The sequence below is a fragment of the Gopherus evgoodei genome, chromosome 10, assembly GCF_007399415.2.
Source record: "Gopherus evgoodei ecotype Sinaloan lineage chromosome 10, rGopEvg1_v1.p, whole genome shotgun sequence".
NCBI lineage: Eukaryota > Metazoa > Chordata > Testudines > Testudinidae > Gopherus > Gopherus evgoodei.
Window position 1 is genome coordinate 39,616,980 of NC_044331.1, and position 23,333 is coordinate 39,640,312.

Sequence of the window (23,333 nt, forward strand, 5' to 3'; positions counted from 1 at the left end):
TACTTTGTTAGGGCTCTGGTCTGCATCTTCAGCTGGTGGGGTTTGAACTTTATTTCATCTGGACAGGCTGGGGCTGGAGGTTGATTCCATCATCCATACATACCTCAGTCACACAGCTAAACTAAACTAATAAGATCACAGCAGGGTTTGCAAAAATGAAGGTTGGAGGAAGCTTTTACAAAATGAAGTGAGTGTTTTAAAATGGGGTTTGAATTACAATATGGCAAACAGTGAACAGAAGGTACAATGTAGGCAAGTGTAGTGAATGGTGAACAGACATTACATTAATAAAGTGAACAATTAAAAACAATTTCATTTATCAGTTCTACAAGCAGAAGAATGATCCTGTAGTTAAGGCACTAGATTTGGACAGAGGGTTCCTAGCTCTGCCACAATACTCCCTGTGTGGCTCTGGTTCCATCACTTAGCCTCATTGTGCCTCAGTTTCCCCAGCTGTAAAGTGAGGCTAATCACGCTGCTCTATCTTTGAAGTGTACTGTGAGGCTAACGGTGCAAACGTTCAGGCGGTGCCTAGGGATTTGGGGGATAAGGGCTGTATCCTAGGTCTTGGCTATGCTGGCGTTTTACAGCGCTGCAACTTTCTCGCTCAAGGGTGTGAAAAAACACCCCCCCGAGTGCAGCAAGTTACAGCGCTGTAAAGCGCCAGTGTGAACACTGCCCCAGCACTGGGAGCACGGCTCCCAGTACTGCAGGCTAATCCCCACAGGGAGGTGGAGTACGTGCAGCACTGGGAGAGCTCTCTCCCAGCGCTGGCACTGCAACCACACTTGCACTTCAAAGCGCTGCTGCGGGAGCGCTCCCATGGCAGCGCTGTATCGCTGCAAGTGTAGCCATACCCCTAGACAGACAGACAAGCGGATCAGGAGCTCACACAATGCTGTCTGGCTAAATGAGACCCCGCTGTACTAGGGGGATGGGGTTTAGAGAGCGGAAAGGCTGTGGAAGGCCAGGATGTATCAACAGAGAAACGCTGGGTGAAGTGCCCCTCTCCGGCCTGCACAGCTGCCTTCAGGAACTTGGTCTCTGTGCACAGAGCAGAATGCCAGAGTCCAGGTGTGCCGAGAGGAGAATCTTTGGGCAGGAACTGGGGGGAGCGACTGGGAGGGGCTGGGCCAGCAAGGAGAGATGCTCAGGGCCCAGGCTGTGGAGGAACAAAGGGTTAAAGCCATGGGTAGGCACCAGTGCCAGACCTCGAGGTGCATTGTGAGGCTGGAGGATGGCGGGACTGGAAGGTCATTTTAATTAAAGTGTCTCCACAGAGGGTTTGAGAAAACAAACCACAGGCTCCTCTCTGCCCCCGACTCTGTGGGAACACGGATTTTGCTTTTAATTGAATTGCACCACAGACATCTCCACTCTGCTGGGCTGTACCCTGCCTGGAGAGACACTCCACAGCTCAGCAGCAGCAGCCCAGGCAGGGCAAGGACCCGGCCCAGCAGGAGCCACAGAGAACTTAAAGCCAGAGCAGGGGGCAGAGCAGGGGGTTGGCATTGGGCAATGGATCGTTTCATCTACAGGCTGCTGGGACTAAGCCAGTGATAGGGATGGCAGTGGGACCGGTCCAGGGTTCTTCGCATGTGGTCCCCAGCCAGCAGTCTCATTTTGACCCTCTTATCTGCACCCTGGTTTTCATTCCTTGTTCCCCAGGAATTAGTTGATTTCTGAGCTCTGTGGCCACGCCTTTCCCCTAGTGGGCTCTGCACTTCTGCCCAGAATTCAGATTGGCTGGCAACGCCGCCACCACCAGCACAACCCTGACCTGGACTGAGCCTGCGCAGCCCAGCAGCTAGGGGAGTGGCACTGACACGGATGCTGGAGCGCTGCCTCCCCAGAGATGGACATGGTTATTTTCTGCCCCTCTCTACATTCTGCTAGATGGGCACATGAACACACAGCTCCCAAGGGGCTGCCGGCGTGGCCTCTGCCCTACCAGGCTCTCGCCTGCCCCACGGTCCACCAGGGGTGGGAGAGTGGGGTGCTAAGGGGATGGGTGTATAAGAACAGGATTTCCTGCCTCTTCAGCTGGGCCCCCTCTCCAATGCAGTGCAGGATGAATCTCAGCAGCGTTTGCCAAGCATCTCCCCCCAGGGACTCAGCCCTGAAGCTGCAATCCCTGCCCCATCAGCTGCTTTGCCGAGTTCTTTGCAGCTGACTCATCAGCCAGCCGTGCTAACCTTCCCCTTCCCCCCATTCCATCACCCTGCACAAGAGGGATACTTGCCCCCAGCCCACTCCCCCTAATGGCAAGGACTAGAGTTGCCCCTCCCCCTGTTGACTACGTGGGGTAGGTGCAGCCAATTCAGCAAACAGACCAAGCATCAGATTCACAAGAAATCAATGGACAGTGTCCCAGGCAAGGTCCGCAAAAGGCACTGGCTCTCAACCATGGGTACACTTACCCCTGGGGGTACACAGAGGTCATCCAGGGGGTACATCAAGTCATCTAGAGATTTGCCTACGTTTACAACAGGCTACAGAAAAAGCACTAGCAAAGTCAGGGCAAACTAAAATGTCACACAGACAATGACTTGTTTATACGACTGTATATACTGTACACTGAAATGTAGGTACAGTATTTATATGCCAGTTGATTTATTTTATAATCATATGGTAAAAATGAGACCAGAAGCCATTTTTCAGTGATAATGTGCTGTGAGACTTGCATTTTTAGGTCTGATTTTGTAAGCAAGTGGTTTTTAAGTGAGGTGAAACCTGGGGGTACGCAAGAGAAATCAGACTCCTGAGAGGGCAACAGTAATCTGCAAAGGCTGAGAGCCACTGCTCAAAGGCATTTCAGCTCCTGACTTCCAATGGCATCTAAATACCTTTGAGGCACAAGTGACTAGAGAGCAATGCCTGCTGGGCCTTGTGCTGGGGCACGCCCTGCTCCTGTCCTCTTTGCTCCGCACACGCACAGACCTTCTCTTGTGTAGATACCACAGTGCAGCTTACGCACAGTGTTTCACCCCATCACCTTCCCCGACTCGTGCATGCACAGGATTTACAATGGCCTCTCGTTTTACCAGCCCTTCTCCAAAGGTGGGGGGCGAAGAGGTGACTCCACCAGAGAACTCCCTTTTGTCAGGCCCGGCTTGGCTCGGCTCGCTGCCACCACCCTCCATGCACTTCCTTCCCCTGAGTTTTTATCCAGTCTCCTTATTAATGGGCTAATTAGCTCAGTAGCTACTCCAGCCCCAATCTGAGCTGGTAATCAGCCTCCGCCCCAGGGCCCAATTGGTTAACCAGTGACCGGAGGGCTTGTTCAGTTGCTGATTCCCAGCACTCATGGTCAGAGAACATCTCTGAGTCACAGTACTGGCATGCGCGGTCCTTATTCACCACTCTGGCTCTGCGTGATTCGTCCCTGAGTGCTCAGCGTCTGGGTGGGGGACACACTTTAAAAACACTTGAAAGAGAAATTCAGCAGGCAGCGTGGTCTAGTGTTAGGGCAATGGACAGCGAGTCTTGGGTTCTGTTCCAGGCCCTGCCACTGGTCTGCTGGTGACCTTGGTGAGTAGGGTGACCAGGTGTCCTGATTTTATAAGGACACTCCCAATTTTGGGGTCTTTTTCTTATATAGGCTCCTATTACCCCCATCCTCTGTCCCAATTTTTCAAACTTGCTGTCTGGTCACCCTATCAGTGAGTCACTGCCCCCTCTGCATCTCTGTTTCTTCTCCTCTCCTGTGTCTGTCTTATTTATTTTGACTGGCAGCTCTTTGAGGCAGTGATCTCTGCTGCTGTCTGCGTGGCCAGCACCTCTCGGCATCACTACAACAGCAATTGTAATGGTGCACGTGTCGACTAGTACTCTCCTGAAGCGCATCTCATAGATTCAGAGATTTTAAGGCCAGAAGGGACCATCATGATCATCTAGTCTGACCTCCCGCCACATCACAGGCCCCAGAGCCTCACCCACCCACTCCTGTAAGAGGCCCCTAGCCTCTGGCTGAGTTATTGACATCCTCAAATCATGGTTTAAAGACTTCAAGTTACAGAGAATCCACCATCTCCTCCATGCTACCATTTGAGTGTGTCCGCTTCTGGGATTCTACAAGGCTTCTCCCTTCCAGTGAACCTTTCCCCTGCAGTTCCCCAATGCTCGCAGCTGCCTCAGATTTCATCAGCCCCCTTTGTCCCACCGTGGTTCACGCCATTGCCACATGTAATGGTCCAGTGGAGGCAGATGCCAGGAACGTCTCTAACAGCCCCCCCCCCCCTTGTGGATTAAAGTGGCTTTATAAAACATATTTCAGCAAAATCCCTTTGCTTTTTCTGTAATGTTCCCTGTTATTGCTGCAGCTCTGCAGCCCGGATGGTTTGCATGGAGCTTATGCCCTCATAAAACTCATCTCCACCTGCTGCTGCTCCCCAGGCCTGCAGCTAGATTAGCTTCCCTGTGTCCCTGAGACAAATGGCAGCCCTCACCCCTTTGCACTGACTGGCACTCCCTGCCTAGGGGCAGGGAAGACTGGGTTTGCAAGATGCTTGCAGTAGGAGTTACACTGGGAACCTTCTCAGGATCAGACCCTTAGATAGCAGCCAGGCCGCTGGTACATTGGTGACTTGATCCCATGATTAGCTCATTGCAGTATCAACAGGTTTGTTTGGTGGTTTATGGGAGTGGGGCATGGGATCCAGTGCTAAGTGGTTCCAGAGCCAGCGATTTAACTGGGCACCTGCTAGTCTAATTGGTTTCTGCACCAGCTGGTGGAGCTAGGCAAGGATCATCCCCTGCTTCTCTGTTCAGCATTTTTAAAGTGCCCATCCCACCACAGAACAGAGGTACAAAGGGCCAAATTCATCCTGGCACTGGAGGGGCGCTCAGGGGGGTGGGGACTGGCACTGGAGGGGGGTGGGGAAAGGTGGCAAGATGTCTCCCCTATACTGAAGTTGCTAGGGAGTCAGTTTGGCTCTGGCCCAGGGCAGATCAGCCCCAAGACCTGCCCTCACTTGTGTCTGGCCTCCAAGGACCATTGCAACAGCTGGGAATAGCCAATGCACAGGAATACGCTGGCCATGACCCCTCTCTCCTTCAACATGCCCTGGTACTAGAGACTCACATGGGGGTATGGCCTAGACCCTCCCCCCCGCCCCCGCATATGGACTCTGCCATGATTCCCCCTATATAGGAGGAATTCTCCAAAGCAGAAAATACAGTTGGTTTAAGGGCCCTGTCACAGGGTCGTCTGGACTCTTATCCCCTCTGCATGGGAATTCAATTGACTTTCGTAACCAGACTCTCTCATCCTTGTTCTGTTCCCAGGGACGCATCTCCCTGCTTCCCGTCTGGAGCACTAAGCTGACCTTGGCTGGTGCTCTCTGCTCTGCTTCCCTGCTCTCTCCCTAGAGGGCCGGGATCACTCTGTCTCATCTCTGAGCCCCGGCTCACAGCACTTCACAGCCAGTAGCAGCCTCTGTGCCAGTCTGTTACCACGAGGTCACCACTGCCCTGCTTCTAGCATCAGGCAGATGAAACTTACATACCCCTGGGCTCTCTCTCTCTCATTAGACGCATCTAATTTTCTAATCACTTAGAAAAGTTAGATGCCTGCAAGTCACCAGGGCCTGATGGAATGCATCCTGGAATACTCAAGGAGTTAATGGAAGAGGTATCTGAGCCTCTAGCTATTATCTTTGGGAAATCATGGGAGACGGGGGAGATTCCAGAAGACTGGAAGGGGGCAAATATAGTGCCCATCTATAAAAAGGGAAATAAAAACAACCCGGGAAACTACAGACCAGTTAGTTTAACTTCTGTGCCAGGGAAGATAATGGAGCAGGTAATCAAAGAAATCATCTGCAAACACTTGGAAGGTGGTAAGGTGATAGGGAATAGCCAGCATGGATTTGTAAAGAACAAATCATGTCAAACTAATCTGATAGTGTTCTTTGATAGGATAACGAGCCTTGTGGATAAGGGAGAAGCGGTGGATGTGATATACCTAGACTTTAGTAAGGCATTTGATACAGTTTCGCATGATATTCTTATAGATAAGCTAGGAAAGTACAATTTAGATGGGGCTACTATAAGGTGGGTGCATAACTGGCTGGATAACCGTACTCAGAGAGTAGTTGTTAATGGCTCCCAATCCTGCTGGAAAGGTATAACAAGTGGGGTTCCGCAGGGGTCTGTTTTGGGACCGGTTCTGTTCAATATCTTCATCAACGATTTAGATGTTGGCATAGAAAGTACGCTTATTAAGTTTGCGGACGATACCAAACTGGGAGGGATTGCAACTGCTCTGGAGGACAGGGTCAAAATTCAAAACGATCTGGACAAATTGGAGAAACGGTCTGAGGTAAACGGGATGAAGTTCAACAAAGATAAATGCAAAGTGCTCCACTTAGGAAGGAACAATCAGTTTCACACATACAGAATGGGAAGAGACTGTTTAGGAAGGAGTATGGCAGAAAGAGATCTAGGGGTCATAGTGGACCACAAGCTTAATATGAGTGAACAGTGTGATACTGTTGCAAAAAAAGCAAACGTGATTCTGGGATGCATTAACAGGTGTGTTGTAAACAAGACACGAGAAGTCATTCTTCCGCTTTACTCTGCGCTGGTTAGGCCTCAACTGGAGTATTGTGTCCAGTTCTGGGCACCGCATTTCAAGAAAGATGTGGAGAAATTGGAGAGGGTCCAGAGAAGAGCAACAAGAATGATTAAAGGTCTTGAGAACATGACCTATGAAGGAAGGCTGAAGGAATTGGGTTTGTTTAGTTTGGAAAAGAGAAGACTGAGAGGGGACATGATAGCAGTTTTCAGGTATCTAAAAGGGTGTCATCAGGAGGAGGGAGAAAACTTGTTCACCTTAGCCTCCAATGATAGAACAAGAAGCAATGGGCTTAAACTGCAGCAAGGGAGATTTAGGCTGGACATTAGGAAAAAGTTCCTAACTGTCAGGGTAGTCAAACACTGGAATAGATTGCCTAGGGAAGTTGTGGAATCTCCATTGCTGGAGATATTTAAGAGTAGGTTAGATAAATGTCTATCGGGGATGGTCTAGACAGTATTTGGTCCTGCCATGAGGGCAGGGGACTGGACTCGATGACCTCTCGAGGTCCCTTCCAGTCCTAGAGTCTATGAGTCTATGAGTCTATCCACCCACCATGCAGAGGTGGTGATGATGGATGTACTCCCCACCTCCCCTGCCACTGATCTCCTGTTCCCTTTCACCCAGCGCACTGTGAAACAGACATCAGGAGAGAAATTGCATTGAAGGTGATGCTACTACCTGTAGCAGCAAGGGAAACAAACCTCCACGCTGGGATTTTTTCTTTGACAGGTATTAGCCAGCACATCAGCCCAAATGAATAAGGCCTACCAAAGTGGACGGTGCAAAGGAAAGCAAAGCCCTGGAATTGTGTGTGGCAGGGGCAGGGGGATGCAGAGTGAAGATCTAAGATACTCCAGGACAAGCCTCTGCTAGAATGAGCAGTGGTGGACTAAATAAGTGCGTGTGTTGGGGTGGGGGAGGGTGTTAAAATTGTTATCTCTAGCCTGCTTCTTGCTTGCATCTGACGAAGTGGGTATTCACCCATGAAAGCTCATGCTCCAATACATCTGTTAGTCTATAAGGTGCCACAGGACTCTTTACTGAAATTGTTGTTATTAGTCTCCAGCATCAGGGCCCCCCTCTATCAGAGCCAGGTAGCCTAAGTCTGGCCTAACTCCCACTGGCTTTACAGCAGTGTGGTGCCATTGGCTTTCCTGGAACCGAGTTTACATGCAGACAAGTGGGAGCAGAAAGCAGTCCAGTGTTTGGCTGGCTGCAGACTCAGGCAGGCAGCACCACACCCCCAAAAGGTTTTCTCTGCAAGCAGAGGGGCAGGAAACTTTGTTTTAAACTAAAGCTTAAATAATGGAGAGAAGGAGCCAAGTGAGAGGGTGGCTGACTGTCCTCCCTCCTCTAAAGCGGTAAATGGGGGGTATGGAGTTGGTAGCAGAGGGATGGGGGATCTAGGCCCTCTGCCCACATATTTGGGCCAGGTCTCCCTTTGTGCAGCCCTAGAGACTGAAGCAGGCCCAGTAGCTGGATGGCCATTGCTCCCCGGCAGGAAGGCAGAACATGCAGCAGGAACTAGTGTTGTTTCAGGCTCTGGGGGTGTTGCTCCCCCATCTCCTCCCCCTCCCATGCCTGGCTTAGTTTGCTTTAGATCTCAAAGCACTTTACAAAGATGGGAGGTGTTATCCACCTTTTAAAAACTGGGAAACTGAGGCACAGAGAGGGGAAGGAGCTTTTGCGTAAGATTACAGAGTGAGTCAGCGGCAGATCCAGGAATAGAGGAACCCAAAAGGCCTGGCTCTCAGACCTGCGCTCTAACCCCTGGCACAGGCTGCCTCCGACTGCAATGGCCCCACTTCTGTACACCACAGATTGTACTCCCACATGCCCCCTCTGCCCCCTGCTCTTTCTTTGTCACTCTAAGAGTCCCGCTTCAGCCCCCAGCAGTTCTGTGACCTGGCTAGGAGAGGGAATCCAGTAACTTTACCCAGCATGGGGCAGAAGACTCATGGGGCGGCTAATTAAGCTTAGAGAGGAAAATGTGACACACGGCTTGAGCACAGGGCCTCCCCAGCACCACGCACCAGAAAGAAAACAAACTGCTCAGATACAGCCCGAGGAAGAGGTTGGCAGCTCCAAGCCAAAATGCCTTTCTCCAGGGAAATCCCACGTGGGAGCAGGAAAGTGACCTCTCTCCCTGGTGGGCAGCACAGGAAGCTAAACCCACTGCAGTCCCAGTCTCTCCCAGCAGGAGGTGCTGCAGAGAACGGCATAGCCGCTAACCCAGCTCCTTTCTCAATGGGAAAGCAACATGAAACAGAGGCCGATGATCATGTACATGATGCTCTGACTCCGGTCTGGGGACTGCAGTGCTGAGAACCAAGCAGGGAAGGAAGGGCAGGTCGGTGGAGAGCGCTAATGCTAGAGAGCTGAATACCAGGCAGCTCTCTGCAGCCCCTGCTCTGGTCTCCATCACCAGCTGCAGTTGACACAGCCTGCCACCTGTCCAAATCCCAGAGCAGGACTCAGTGTAGAGCCCTGCAACCTGACCCAAAGGCAACAGGACCCGGCTGCAAGTGTCGGGTCCACACGAGGTGAGCCAACAGCCAGGCGCTTTCAAGGCTAGGCTGGCTCTTGTCCTCCTGCTCACGGGGTCAGTGTGGCAGTGCTGACCCAGGTCTGGGGAGAAGGGTCAGGGTGAGATGGGTCAAAACAATGCAATTGAAGCATTTTGACTTTATCAAAATGTTTCGTGTCGATAAAGGTCCAAACAAAACATTTCTCCTTATCGAACCAGCGTTTCAATCATTTCCCCTTGAAAATGAGACAGTCCCAGGAAACATTTTGATTTAGTCAAATCAGCTTTTGCCGAACAGGGACAGATGTTCCCACCGAAGCTTTTCTACTGGCTCTGGTTCCAGCGCTGGGCCCATTCTCGGCTCCCTCTCTCCTGGGGCTGAATGCTTCCTCCAGCGCTGAGAGCCCAGCTAAAAGCAGGCCGCCTTGTTCCAAACCTTGCCGGTGTGCAGTCCATCGGAGCACCGCTCCACACGGACATGTCTCATGTTGACAGCCTGCCCTGGTTTTAATGAAAGGACCGAGGGCGGGGGACAGGTTTCCCTTCTCAGCACATGGCTTCTGTAGACATTAACATTCAATTTGGCTAGAGCCTGGCCCTGGGGTACCATCCACTCTTGCTTATTCTCCAGGCAGCCCTTTCTTCCCCTGGGGAAGCAAGGCCCCATTACTAAAAGGCCCAGTCTTGAGAGAAATTAGCTTCTGCAGAGCAGCACGCTTGTGGCAGGTCGGACTCCAGCTTCAACGCCCTGCCAGTGCTAGCTGGGAATCCATCTTTGCTCTCCATAGTGCCCTGTTACACTCAATGCCATTGTGTTCTTGTTTGCCCATCCCATCTAGGGCTTGAGACATGACTTCGGGAGATTAGGGGCTCAGTCTGCAGTGGAAGGTTTTTAAGCTGTCAGTGAATTCCTTATTGCTGTCTAACAATCGACCGCTGAGCGCGTGGGAAGGGGAGTCGGATTCCTGGGTTCTTATTCTTCACTCTGCGACTGATCGCCTGCCTGACTATAGGCAGGTCATGCCACTGCTCCAATCCTCATTTCCTAGGGGGCTGGGACCATGGGATCAGAGCCAGCAGAGGCCCAGACTCACAGTGGGTCAACAGCCTTCCTTGGGAGCCTCACAATGCCAGAAGTAACATGGAGGGTGGCCTCAGAGGAGACCAGGGTTTGGAGAAGTACGCTGGGCCAGACGGAGAGGGCAGGAGCAGAGACAGAGCAGGGGAAGGGAAGGGAGAGAGATGGGAGATGTTCTGCTGGATCCTCCTCCATGCTGTTTTTATTAACTAGAGTGCAGCAGAGCTAAGGGGACAGCATGCATCAAAGGTGGCTTCCAGCATGCTCCATTTCCTGGTTCCAGCACAATTGCCAGGGGTCAGGTGGATGGCTTGAAAGAAAGGGCAGTGCTCTGGGCACCTGGCTGATCCCGCTTCTCGCGCCCCTTGATTCAAACACAGAGATTGGGTTCTTTTCTGCCATATAGTAAATACAAGAGACACTGTGGTGGTGCTGCCCCGTGGTACAGTGTGCGACTGCAGCCCTCTTTGGGGGTACAAAGGGGAGGGAACAATCAGTCCAGCTGTGAATATATTTGGAAAGGTCTACAAAAAAAAATCCTGTGCACGGGCTCCTCAGAAACAGCTGTGGTGCAGGTATCCAACAAAGTGACCTGATGTCATCCTCAGGCTCCAGCGTCAGCAAGAGAGAAAGATGAAGGCACAAGGGACAAGTGGGCCCAATGCTTGTTAAGCACTTCAGGGCCGAAGCTGTCCTATAGCTACTGGAGAGGTAGCATGGTCCAGTGGCTAATGCACTGGATTGGGACCCAGGACATCTGGGTTCTAATCCCAGCTCTGACCTGCTGTGTGACCTTCTCTATTTGGATTATACGTTCTTTGTGTCTCAGTGCCTAGTACAGTGGGACCCTGGTTTTAGTTGCTGGGGTACAAATAATAAGCAATGTAAGAAATTCTAGATTACAGTCTCACAGAGATGTAAATGATAGAATCAGGCCCAAATCCTAGAGTCCTCATTTCAGGTTTGTAAATTGCAGTGCCTGAATAAGGTCCTCAGTATTCAGCCAAGCCCCTAAAACCGCTGATGCATGGCCCTGAGTCACTCCTTTCATTGGCGCGTCTCCATTGATTTCAGCAGAATGACACTGGCCTCACACTGGAGCGATGCAGTGAGGAATCTGGCCCTGCTTGTTTCTGTGAGGTCTCCCAGTTGCTTATGACAGAAGCTAACTGCTTTTGGGCAGACGTTTGTTAGTCTCGCGTTCACTCTCGAGCTGGCAAGTGGCCCACAATATGGCATCCAGCGCTCACATGTTACATTTTCAAACAAGCCTCTCTGTGTTTTCTGCCAGGCTGCCCCTCACGTGCGGGAGGAGCTCCTCGTAACCATCAGCAAAGCCACCTCAGCCTCCTTCCAGTCTTTCCTCAAAATGCTCCTCTGATATAAGGCCTTCAAAAAACTGTTGGTGTGCAGAGGCCACTGCCCGGCAAGGAGGCCAAGAGTATCTCAGTGTTCCCTTGTGCTCACCTATCTGTCTGTATCCATCCGTTGTCTCTTGTCTTGTACTTAGATTGGCAGCTCCTCTCTGTTTGTTCTGTGTCTGAACAGCGCCTAGCACAATGCAGCCCTGGGCCATGACTAGGGCTCCTAGGTGGTACAATTAAATAAATAATAGTCTGATTCTCTCTCCCCCCCAGGAGGAAGTGCTGTGAGGGCTATAGGTTTGTGATGGGCCAGTGTATCCTGGAAAGTAAGTATAAAAAGGAGATCTCTCCCATTCTGCTCACTCTGTCCACACTTATTCTCAGGTGGCACTAAAGCCACAGATGTCACCTGTGCGTGGATCATCTAGTCAGACAAAAGCCAGGATGATACCATCCACCTGGAAAGACCCTGGGAGACTTTGCTGCATGATTTGGGCAGTCTTCTCCGCTGCCTGCTCCAGGGGTGAAAGCTCTTGAGATGTTGGCTCATGACAGGGCTGCTTCTTGCACCACGTGACAGCAGTTCTCTATTTTCACACATCACACCTTCAGCACTGATCACACGGTATTTCAGCAGACGAGGCTTTCTGCATTCTGCTTTGTGCTGGGTGGGAAAGGGTCCATCAGTTCCATTCTGGAGGTGGGTCCAGGTCACAAAGTTCTGATCCGGATCTTCCCCAGAGTTCAGGGGTGTTTAGAACTGGGTTTGCTCCAGGCTCATCTCTTGTCTCTGTTGAACGTGGGACTCTCCAGCTTCTCAGCAGAGTCCAGAGCATGATGGTCTGGAGTCTGTGCTCTTGCTAGACAGCTAGGGTGCTGCTAGACAGAGGGTGGGGTGGGTCCATTGCGGGATGGGGAAGCTCTGACGCAGTTAGGTTGGGAGGCTTGGGAGAGGAATTGGGTCACCTGCCAGTTAGAGCTGGGGGGAGGGTTTGGCAGCTGGAAGAGGGAGGTGGGGACTGGAGGATGCCTGGTGGAAGGGAGAGATTGGGTTGAGGATGCTAGTTACTGGGGAGTGCCCAGTCATGAAGTACTTACACATGGAGAGGACACATAGGCCGGATCCTCCACTGGTGTAAATCTGCATCTTTACAGGAAAGTCAGAGCCATGCTGAAGATTTGGCCCAGGGCAAGGCATTGTCCTGTGTGTGTGGGGTCACTCTTAGTTGCAAGGCTGCACTGGCTGTGGTCCAACCCACTGTGCTTGACCCCCAGGGTGAGGCGCATGGGAGGGGGAGTCAGTACAGCAATGCATGACTCCATCTGCCCCTCTTTGCAGGTGTGGACGTGTGTGCCAACTTCCCGTGTGAGCAGCAGTGCACGGACAACTTCGGTCGCGTCCTGTGCACGTGCTTCCCTGGCTATCGCTTTGACAGAGAGCGCCACAAGACTCACCTGCACCCTTACTGCCTGGGTGAGTGCCCCCAAGGGTACCCACCCTTAGCCTGGGCTGGTGGCAATGACCTGGCTCCAAAATAGCTCCTGTGTGATAAATGGACATATCTTTCCATGGCCTGGGGTTGGTTGCAGGACACTGTTGCAGGAGAGGCTACTCCAGGTAACAGCCATCCCTAGGCTCCAGCATCCAATGTAGGAATCTAGGGAAAGGTTCCCAGAGACCCACCTCAGGGTTGCCATCCCCAAGGGATGTGTGAATCTCCTGGCCTGGCCTGCAGGATGATAGGAAACTCCCTTCTACTGCGTCCGTTTCCCTGGCGAGGCCTCCGTGACCCCTGGTGCTCCCCTGGCTGAGCTCTGGCTGACATTTCTCTGTTTTCACCTCCAGACATTGATGAGTGTGTGGAAAGTGGAGGTGCCGTCTGTGACCAGCTGTGTACGAACACCCCGGGCAGCTACCGGTGCCATTGCCAGCCTGGCTATTACATAGCGTCTGACGGGACAACCTGCCTGAAATCCAGCAACGGTGAGTCCGTGAATCAGGAGAGGGATGGAGTCCTAGCACTGTCCAACCCTGGGGCCACGCCAGCCCTGGCTCAAGCAGATGTAGCTCCATTGACCCGTGGCTGCAGGTCCACCCTCCCCATTCCTGCTGCCGACTGACACAGATGCGTCATTCTCTTCCAGGCACCACGGTGGTCAAGTCGGAGACCCTGATGGGCACCAGGTCCTGCTCCATCACCTGCGAAGAGTTCACCAGTATGAAACAAACGGTCTCCCAGCTGAGACACAAGGTGGGACGATGATTTCTGAGCCTCTCCTGGTCAGCCACAGCTGGCAGTGCTCCAACAGACAGCTGGCTAGGGCAACCCTCTGCAGGCCCCTGGGGCTGCCAGCCTGCAACCAAATCTCACCAAGTCAGAGCTGAAAAGAAATAGGTAGTCCAGGAAGTGGTCGCTCTGATCACACAGGCGTGCTCAGTCAGTCCAGTGTGACAAAGGTCCTTCTCTACCTTGGTGGGTCCTGCATTTATTGGCAGATTTGCTCACCTCAGTGATCTTCCCCACAGTCTGGATCAACTCCTCCTGTGTCTGATCAGGAGTTGGGCGGTTTGGGGGGAACCCGGGCCTGCCCTCTACTCCAGGTTCCAGCCCAGGGCCCTGTGGATTGCAGCTGTGTATAGTGCCTCCTGTAACCGCTGCATGACAGCTACAACTCCCTGGGCTACTTCCCCATGACTTCCTCCAAACACCTTCTTTATCCTCACCACAGGACCTTCCTCCTGGTGTCTGATGTATCAGAGGGGTAGCCATGTTAGTCTGGATCTGTAAAAGCAGCAAAGAATCCTGTGGCACCTTATAGACTAACAGATGAAAGCTCATGCTCCAAAACGTCTGATAGTCTATAAGGTGCCACAGGATTCTTTGCTGGTGTCTGATAACACTTATACTCCTTAGTCCTCCAGAAGCACACCCTCTCACTCTCAGCTCCTTGTGCCTCTTGCTCCCAGCTCCTCACACACACTTCCTCTCCTCTGGCTCCCCCCGCCTGACTGGAGTGAGCTCCTTTTTAAACCCAGGTGCCCTGATTAGCCTGCCTTGATTGGCTGCAGGTGTTCTAATCAGTCTGTCTGTCTTAATTGGTTCTAGCAAGTTCCTGGTTACTCTAGTGCAGCCCCTGCTCTGGTCACTCAGGGAACAGAAAACTACTCAGCCAGTGACCTGTAGTCCCTCTGCCAGACTCCTGTACCCCATTGGTTTGGGTCTGTCACACCAGTCAGAGCCAGGGCAGAAATGGATCCAAGGGCCACATTCAGACCTGTGCAAAGTGATCACAAGACCATGGAAGTCAGCACAGTTGCATCCACTTGTACCTGTGCTGAGTATGGCCCATGTGGCTTTTTTTTTTAAATGATGTGCTGGGGTAGATGCCTCTCTGGCTACTCCCATTAGGGGAGGGGCATGCAGGAGGTGGCATCATCTCTCCAGCCACTCCTATTGGGGAGGGGCATGCAAGGGGCAGGACCCTCTCCCCAGAGATCCTCCCTCTCTTGGCTAATCTGCATACCCTTTGCAGCAGGTTTCCCTTGCCTCCTAAGCCTGCTGGGCATAGGCCATGAAGCCAGGGGGACCACCTGGGCCACGGCCTCACCACTTTTTGGCTGGAGCAAACTTGAGAGGCTCTGTGACCCTGTGTGCTAGGTTGCAATGCCGCTCACTCAGATTTGGAAGGGGTGGGCATAGGTGCTCATGGCCCAGGGATCAGGCTGCTGAGGAGGCTGCGAGAGGAAGAGGAAGGTCAGGTGTGGGGGAGGATGAATCTATGCCCCCCCACTTTCAATGGTGCTCTCCAGCTCCTGCAACTGGGAATCACTCTGTTGACAGTCTATCCCCTGGGGCATGAGGCTGCAGAAGTTTTTTGACCCGCCCTCCTTCCAGGGCTTGTCTGCACTTCTTTTCCTTCCCCTCTCCAGCTGCTGCTCCCTGGCTTGGATAATGAGAGTGGAACAACCTGGATGAGGATTAACCGAAAACCAGCAGACCCCTCGCATCATCCTCCTGTTCTAGGGCCCCCAGGCCTCCCGGGGCCTCCAGGTACATCTTGGGGTGCTGGAGATTGCTGGGGGGGGAGACCCTGGATGCCTGTGAAGGTCTGACCCAGCACTGGTTTTCATTAGACCAGGGGTTCTCAAACTGGGGGTCGGGACTCCTCAGGGGGTCACAAGGTTATTACATGGGGGGTCACAAGCTGTCACCCTCCACCCCAAACCCCATTTTGCCTCCAGCATTTATAATGGTGTTAAATATATTTTTTTAATGTTTTTAATTGATAAGGGGGGTCGCACTCAGAGGCTTGCTGTGTGAAAGGGTTCACCAGTGCAAAAGTCCTGCATTAGACCAAGCGGGAATCCTGTTTGTCAGAGGGACGCGATAGGGCCGGGTTGGTGCAATCAAGCCACTAGTGCAGGAGTAACACCTACAGTGGGCGAGCAATGGACAGTCTACGTCTCCGTGGCACATTTGCCAAGAGCGGGGCTGGGGTTACCCTCTGGGCCTGGCTAATTTCTCAAGCCTGGATCCCCACTACCCTGGAAAGAGCAGGTTGCATTATCTCTCTGGGCTTGGCACGGCTCACCCCTTCCCTGGGGAGACTAGCAGGGCCTAGGGCAGTGTGGATGGTGCAGTGGAAGACACTGACTTTAATGCTCCAGGGATGATGGCAGAGACCCATGTAGAGCTAATCCTAGGGGGATAATTCTGCCTCCCATCAGAGTGTTACATCCTACTCCCCTAAATTCGCCCTCTGGGTAGGGGCGTTCTTTCCCCTCTTCCTAAAAATGGCAGTGTCACTTGAGAAGGAGGACTGCTATGTTCCACCCCAGAGGTGGCTGCATTTCAGCAGTAAATGATTCCTTCCCAATACTTTGGCCCATTTCAGGATGGAAGATAGCTTAGGCTGCGGCTACACTACAGGTGCTGCAGCTGTGTTGCTGTACTGTAGATGTTTCCTACAGTGACAGAAGGGGTTTTCCCATTGGTGTTGGTCAGTGGTTCTCAACCAGGGTAGGTGTACCCCTGGGGTACATCAGTTCATCTAGATAGTTGCCTAGTTTTATAACGGGCTACATGAAAAGCACTAGCGAAGTCAGTGAAAAACTAAAATTTAACACAGACAATGACTGGTTTATACTGCTCTATATATAATACACTGAAATGTAAAGACAATATTTATCTTCCAATGGATTTATTTTAGAATTCTATGGTATTTTTGTATTTGTATTTTGTATTTTTAGGTCTGATTTTGTAAGCAAGTTGTTTTTAAGTGAGGTGAAACTTGGGGGTACGCAAGAGAAATCAGACTCCTGAGAGGGGTACAATAGTCTGGAAACATTGAGAGCCACTGGTGTAGGTGATCCACCTCTCTGGGAGGTGATAACTAGCTGCATCTACACTAGGTGTTAGGTCGGCTTAATTATGTTGCCCGGTGGAGGGGGTGGATTTTCCACACACTGAGCGACATAGCTGGGTTGATCTACATTTTAAGGGTACACCAGGCCTTAGCTGCCATCTGTCATGTGGCAGTATTTTTAGGTGGCGTCTCTCTAGCCAGCAGGAGCACTTCCCTGAATGTGGCCCGTTTGGCAGGTAACCTAGCGGTGGTGGAGGTTGGGGGCAGTGGGGGTTAGACACACTTCTCTTAACAAGCAATGGGCAAACCAGCCTAGACTGCCTCAAACCTGCAGCTTTCAGTTACCAGCCTCCTGGTCCTGGCTCCCGCCCCTTCCATGCTGGGCTCACAGCTCTAGGGCTTCCCAGGGAAGGGGAGGGGGGTGCTGGGCTGACATCCAGGTTGGATATGAACTGGACATGGACCCAAGCAGAGATTTCTGCTCAGGATGTAGATTAGAAATGCCTCCTAACCTGGGAGCAGTGGGCTAGGCCCTCTGTAAAGATTGGATCCAATCCCTCTGGCTGGGGGTCCTGGGCCAGGGCCTTCTCTAGTATTAATGCTCTCAGTTGCTCTGCTTCTAGAAGGCCTCATTCAGAAATCAAACAATGTTTTCTGTGTTAAGGTGACCCAGGCGCAACAGGGGAGAAAGGGAGTCCAGGGGCAGTGGGACCTCCAGGGCCTCCGGGAACCCCAGGGCCCCGCGGGGACATGGGCCCAATGGGACCGTATCCTGACTTTGCACATATCAAAGTCGGACGGAGGGGACCAGTGGTGAGTAGCAAAAGCCCCATTTGCTGGGTCATGCATCCTGGTCCCACCCCCAGAGCACTGGAGTCCAGCCCACCATCCCCATTGGCCAATGGCTCCTTCTCCTGCCCAGATCTGGCAGATGGGCCCCTCCCACACATACAACCCAACCCTACCCAGTCAGGTTCAGTGACTTCCCGCTCTCTTGCAGAGACCCACTGCCCCCAGTGCTTCCTGCCTCTCCACTTCTCTCCAAGAGACCCACAGCCAGCAGCATTTCCCCATCACCAGATCCACTTGCTGGACCTCCAGCCACTAGCGCCCTTCCTCTGTCCAAGCCACCAGAGCAGGCTCCTCGCCCCACAGCTAGCAGGCACTCAACCCCAGCCAATGCGACACACACTCTCCACTCTCTGGATGCACTTGCTGCAGACCCAGAACTGCAATGATCTTATTTACTACTGTGCTAAGCTCTGTGTTTGTGCTTCTCCTAGGGCGCTCCTGGGGCACCGGGGAGGAATGGCCAGAAGGTACCATGGCTTCCATTATTATCTGTATGGCCTTTGAGGCCCTCAGGGGGGCTCCACAGTGCTAGGTGTTGCACACATACACACAGGGGTTCCTGCTGCAAAGAGGCTCTCCCACAGCTCTGTTTCCCAGTCCCGTGTCTCAGTTCCCAGCAAAAGTAACGTAATTCCTTTAGTGACCTATAGCCAGGAGAAAATGAGTCTGATTCTCCAGTGCCTTGTCTCTCTGGCCATTATCTACACCAGTGCAAACCAATTCTGATCCATTTACACTAGGAAAATTAGGACCAGGGGTTCTCTGCTGGGGTCACACACTGCAGTGGTGGCAAACATGCACTTTTCTGACTGGCCCATTTTAGTCTCAAAACCAGCTGCAGTGGGTATGACGTATGGGGGGCAAGTACATGCTCCCATTGTAGCTGCAGTCTCCTCTGGGGCAGCAAAACTTTCCGCACAAGTGGTGTCGTGGCCCAATTGCAACCTGAGTGGTTACATCTTGTCAACCCGCTGGTGTTGTGCGGAACATGTGAGGCACTCCATCCCAGAAGTGGCTGCATTTCAGTGGTAGGTGAGCAGTCCCTGTGTCTGTACAGTATGTTAAAACCCTTTGGGAGCCTGCAGGATGCAAGGTACTGTAGGAATAGGTACTGAGTATGGGATTTGATTTACCTTTGCTCAGATGGCTTTATGTGTTTGAGGAGTGATGGGGCCCATCTCTGTGCTTCCCCCTTGTGGCCCAGTTGGGCATTACTCACCCTGTCGCAGTGTCTCTGAGTCAGTCACTGTCTCTCGCAGGGTCCAGCGCAATGGGCTTCAGCCCTCCAGCTCAGGCATGCTTGAGTCCCACCCCTCTGGGTCTCGAAGTCCCAAAATACAAGCAAGCTATGAGCTCAGAACAGGGCCATCTGAGGAGTCTTCATCAGCACTCCAGGCTTCTGCTCTGGGGCTGTCTTCAAACTGCCCCCCTTGGGTCAGTCGCCCAGATCAGCCATGCCATCCACAGGGAAACTCAGCCAGGCTGCCAGCTGTCCCTGACTCCTGGCTGTAACCAGGCTCCTCTCCCCAAGAGAGCAGAACTCTGATCTTCTGCCTGCTCAGCCCTGCGCTAAGCTGGGCCTTCTCCTTTGAACTCCCCTCTCCACACCTGACATTGGCTGCAGATGTAGCAGGGTGGGGCTCATTGGAGTCACAGACCCTCATTATACCCCTGCCAGCCAGAGCGGGGCCTATATGCCCCAGCACAGAGGTCATTTTATTCTCAATGAGTACGAAAATATCTTTGGTGCAAGTTGGTTTTGGGAGTGAGCTCTAGCCAGCCACGCAGCTTGTTCTGAGGACAAACAACAGGCCAGACCCTCAGCTGGTGGCAATCGGCCTGGGGCAGGTCAGAGCACAGACTCTAGGCACCCTGACAACAGTTACATGCAAAAGCACAGAATATCCCCAGCCAGCAGAATCCAGGAAAACATTAACTTCCCAGCCTGTCACTGAGAAATCCCACAGCAGCTTTATCCCCACCTGAAAGACCCTGCCTTCAGCACAGATGGGTTTTGACGTGATTTAAATCCCATCCCCTGCTCTGCAACAGAAATCATATTGCTGCTAGTCCCCGCTCTGACCTTTGCTTTCTGTTTTAGGGTGAACGAGGACACCCCGGTCCCCGAGGGCCACCGGTAAGAATGGAAAAACAATTAGCAGCACAGAGTATCAGGCAAAGCAAGGGTCAGAAACCTCCTCCTGGGCCCCAAGTCCCCAGTGCCTTGCTCTTTGGGCAAGTGAGTCTGAAATTCAACGAGTCTGATTCGTTAGCACTTGGTTCCCACTGTGTTTGGGTGTAAATGGCCGCACAAGGTTCAAGGCAGTGGAGAATCAGGCCCCAGGGGTCTGAGCAAGTATCTAAGGTTAGCCTGCTGCTGGGTGCGTCTCACAAGTGTGCACACCCCCCTACACACACACACCCTCCCCACAATCCATCTATCTTATTTTGGTAGGTGTTAAGCCCAGACAATATGCTGTTCCCTGGCCAAGACACACAAAAAAGACATTCCCTGTCCGAGTGGCTTACAATCCAATAGACACAATGGGAGAAGATGGGAAGCCTAGAGGAAGGAGTAATTTGTATACACATGGTCAGACCCCCCTCTGGCGTAAACTGACGCAGCGCCTTGGATGTCAATGGGCCCTCCCCAGCTGGTATAAATCAGTGCAGCTCCATTGACTTTAATGGCTAACAAAGACTCCTCTGACCAGGGAACTTTCTGTTCATAACGAGCAAGGCCGGGCCCACAGAATCTGGCTGACTTGAGCCCACCCATGTGCATCATAGCGATGGTGCAACACTACCCCACAAGAGCGCGTTCTCGGCAAATCCGTCCCTGAGAGGTGAGGAGGTACCTAGCAGAAATGCCCAGCCAAGCTGAGCCTCTCCTACATGCAACCAGCTCTTTCCTGCCACTCTCCCCCATTCCCCAAACACAACCTCCATCATGCTGGCATTGATCAGCTGCAACATGGTGTCATTGTTATCGCCATGAGTCAAGGTCTGGGGTTTGCTGAAATGAAATCCTGGACATCTTTAAGTTTGGCCAGCTCTGGCCAGTCCGGTCTGAGCCACTGGGACAGAGCTCTGCGCTCACAGCGAGCCTCTCTTTTCTCTCGCAACAGGGCCCCCCAGGCTCCTTTGACTTCCTGCTCCTGATGATGGCCGACATCAGGAGTGACATCATTGAACTACAAGAGAAAGTGTTTGGCCAGCGCCGGAGGATGGAGTTTGAGATGCCGTCTGCCAACAGCAGGGACTCTGAGGTGTACGAATGGGGATCCGGCCAGGAGGAGCTGCTGCGGGGACCTAGATCCACGCACTCAGCCACATGACCATGTGCAGACACCCGCTCCCCTGCAGTTGGACTCACAAGTCATCCACACTCCAGAGACATCGCTTGGACACGTGATGCTCCAGGGATGTCCCATGGTTGCCAGACACTGCAGCTGATTCATCCCCTTGGGCCAATCTGATCCATCCATCACAGTCGCTGTCCAGAGCAGAAAGTCTATTTATTATGAATACTAAATGTTATATTTTTACACTAGACAGAATGGAAAAGAGGTATTTTTATAAAGGTGCTTTTCTGTCTCTTTGAAGAAGACGGGACATTCTCCAGACTCAGGGAGGAAGCCCTGGATTTGCTTCTCCGCAGCAGCTCAGCTTCTGCCAGCAATTTACATCCAGGGGAAATGTAGGGCAAATGAACTGGAAGGAAGGAGTTAAAACCCAGAAGGCCTGATTCTCTTCTCATTCCAGTTTTATACCAGGGTCACTGTGTTGATTTCACTGCGGTTACTCCCGGGTTACGCTAGTGTGAGTAGAAAATCAGGTGCGGATAACCTCAGATCCCTGCTAATGTGTCCAAGGGAGAATTCTTTACTGACTTCAGATCTGACCCTCTGTGTAACCTTGCTCCAAAAAGCTTGGTTTAACACCTATTCGGTATGATGCGCTGTCCCTCGCTAGTGATGGCAGGTTGATGAAGCTGCCACAGCTGGGTCTTTTAGCTTAGACAACAGAAGCTTATGGTTCCAGATCCCCACTGCCAATAACCCACTTGGTAGAAAGAGAGAGACAGACCACTAAGGGCAATTAGTAAAAGCTCATTGGGCATGCAGGGCCCTCCTCGCCTGGGGAGCTGGTGTCACTCTTAGCCCTGGGATTTCATGAGCACAGGTTATGTCCATAAATACTAAGGGCCAAATGCAGCTGTGAACGCTGCTATCATTTTTGCACCTCTCCTCTTGTAAATGACACGAATCTGGTCCTGCATGCCCTTACCCTCACCTCTGACTTTGGTCTCTGTAGCAGGGGAGACGGCAATGGAAATAACTGCAAACAGAGGACAGTTAGCAGGATCCTTCTCCAGCTCGCTGGACCTGGGGAGAATGTCGTCAGAACATGACCAAGGGAATGAGCCCCTCATACTCTCTAATAAAGGCCTGCTAATGGGTTGCAGTCTAAGTGTTAATAAACGGACAAGTGAATTGAATGCGTGGAGAGTGAACTCAGGGATTCCAGAGAACTCCATAGACAAAACTCTCCAGTAGATGGCAGCTGGTGTTTTGAAATCCACCCTTGATTTTAGCACAGGTGCACTGGAGAAATGAATGTCTGTAATTCCTGCATAAGCGAAACTCTTGTCAGGCTGCGCTGGCTCCCATAGAGCAAAGGCGTGTGAAGGAAACTGTAGTGCACTCGGTATGTACAAACAGAAGTCTAGGCTCTTACACAGACACACTGCCGCTCTAACGGACGGGATGGAGGCTGCCTTCAGATGTGTTCTGCTAAGGATCTGCTATGCCTCTAACAGGAGTAGAGAAGCTAGAGGTGAGGCTTGGCCGGAGAGTGAGGAGTGCGGTGGAGTATGTGGCAAAAGCCCAACTCTCACCTTACGCCTGCACTGTTATTCTCAATAGCAACAAAAGGGGCCAAATGAGATCAGGGCTCCATCATGCCAAGTGCTGCACAATCACAGAGATACAGCCCGTCCCCTCGAGAGCTTCCCAGCTGCATAGAAATGTGACTGGGAGGGACACCAAGGAGAAGGTGTGACTGTCTGACCATCACACGGCAAAGCTGGGACTGCAACCCAGTTCTTCCGATGCCTAACGTGGTCTCCTATCTACTAGGCTACGCTGCCTCCCAGTGGGATTTCATCCACTAGTGCACTGCAAAACTTTACCATAGACACCGTTTATACCAATGCAGTGTGGCTCCAGGAGGGGATTGGTCTAGGTTGGATATTAGGAAACACTTTTTCACTAGGAGGGTAGTGAAGCACTGGAATGGGTTACCTAGGGAGGTGGTAGAATCTCCTTCCTTGGAGGTTTTTAAGGTCAGGCTTGACAAAGCCCTGGCTGGGATGATTTAGTTGGGGATTGGTCCTGCTTTGACAAGGGGGTTGGACCAGGAGGTCCCTTCCAACCCTGATATTCTATGATTCCCCCACCTCTCCTCGTGTCCACACACAAAACCCTCTTACCTGCATATGGTGGTGCTTTCAGACCAGGCAAGCTGGCCCTACTGTGAGTGCAGCCTGATGCATTGTGGGGG

General features: G+C 52.1%; 1 protein-coding gene across 1 annotated transcript in view; it reads left to right on the forward strand.

Annotated features, from left to right (window-relative positions):
* LOC115659166 (collagen and calcium-binding EGF domain-containing protein 1-like) overlaps window positions 1–22,165 on the forward strand; it is a 37,996-nt gene extending 15,831 nt beyond the window's left edge. Inside the window, exons 3-11 of the mRNA XM_030579021.1 lie at window positions 11,823–11,875; window positions 12,889–13,023; window positions 13,396–13,533; window positions 13,695–13,801; window positions 15,481–15,601; window positions 17,581–17,729; window positions 18,200–18,235; window positions 19,870–19,905; window positions 20,897–22,165. Coding sequence (XP_030434881.1) covers window positions 11,823–11,875; window positions 12,889–13,023; window positions 13,396–13,533; window positions 13,695–13,801; window positions 15,481–15,601; window positions 17,581–17,729; window positions 18,200–18,235; window positions 19,870–19,905; window positions 20,897–21,106 — 985 coding nt within the window. The 3' untranslated portion in view covers window positions 21,107–22,165. The remainder of the gene's footprint in view (window positions 1–11,822; window positions 11,876–12,888; window positions 13,024–13,395; window positions 13,534–13,694; window positions 13,802–15,480; window positions 15,602–17,580; window positions 17,730–18,199; window positions 18,236–19,869; window positions 19,906–20,896) is intronic.
* The last annotated feature ends 1,168 nt before the right edge of the window (window positions 22,166–23,333 follow it).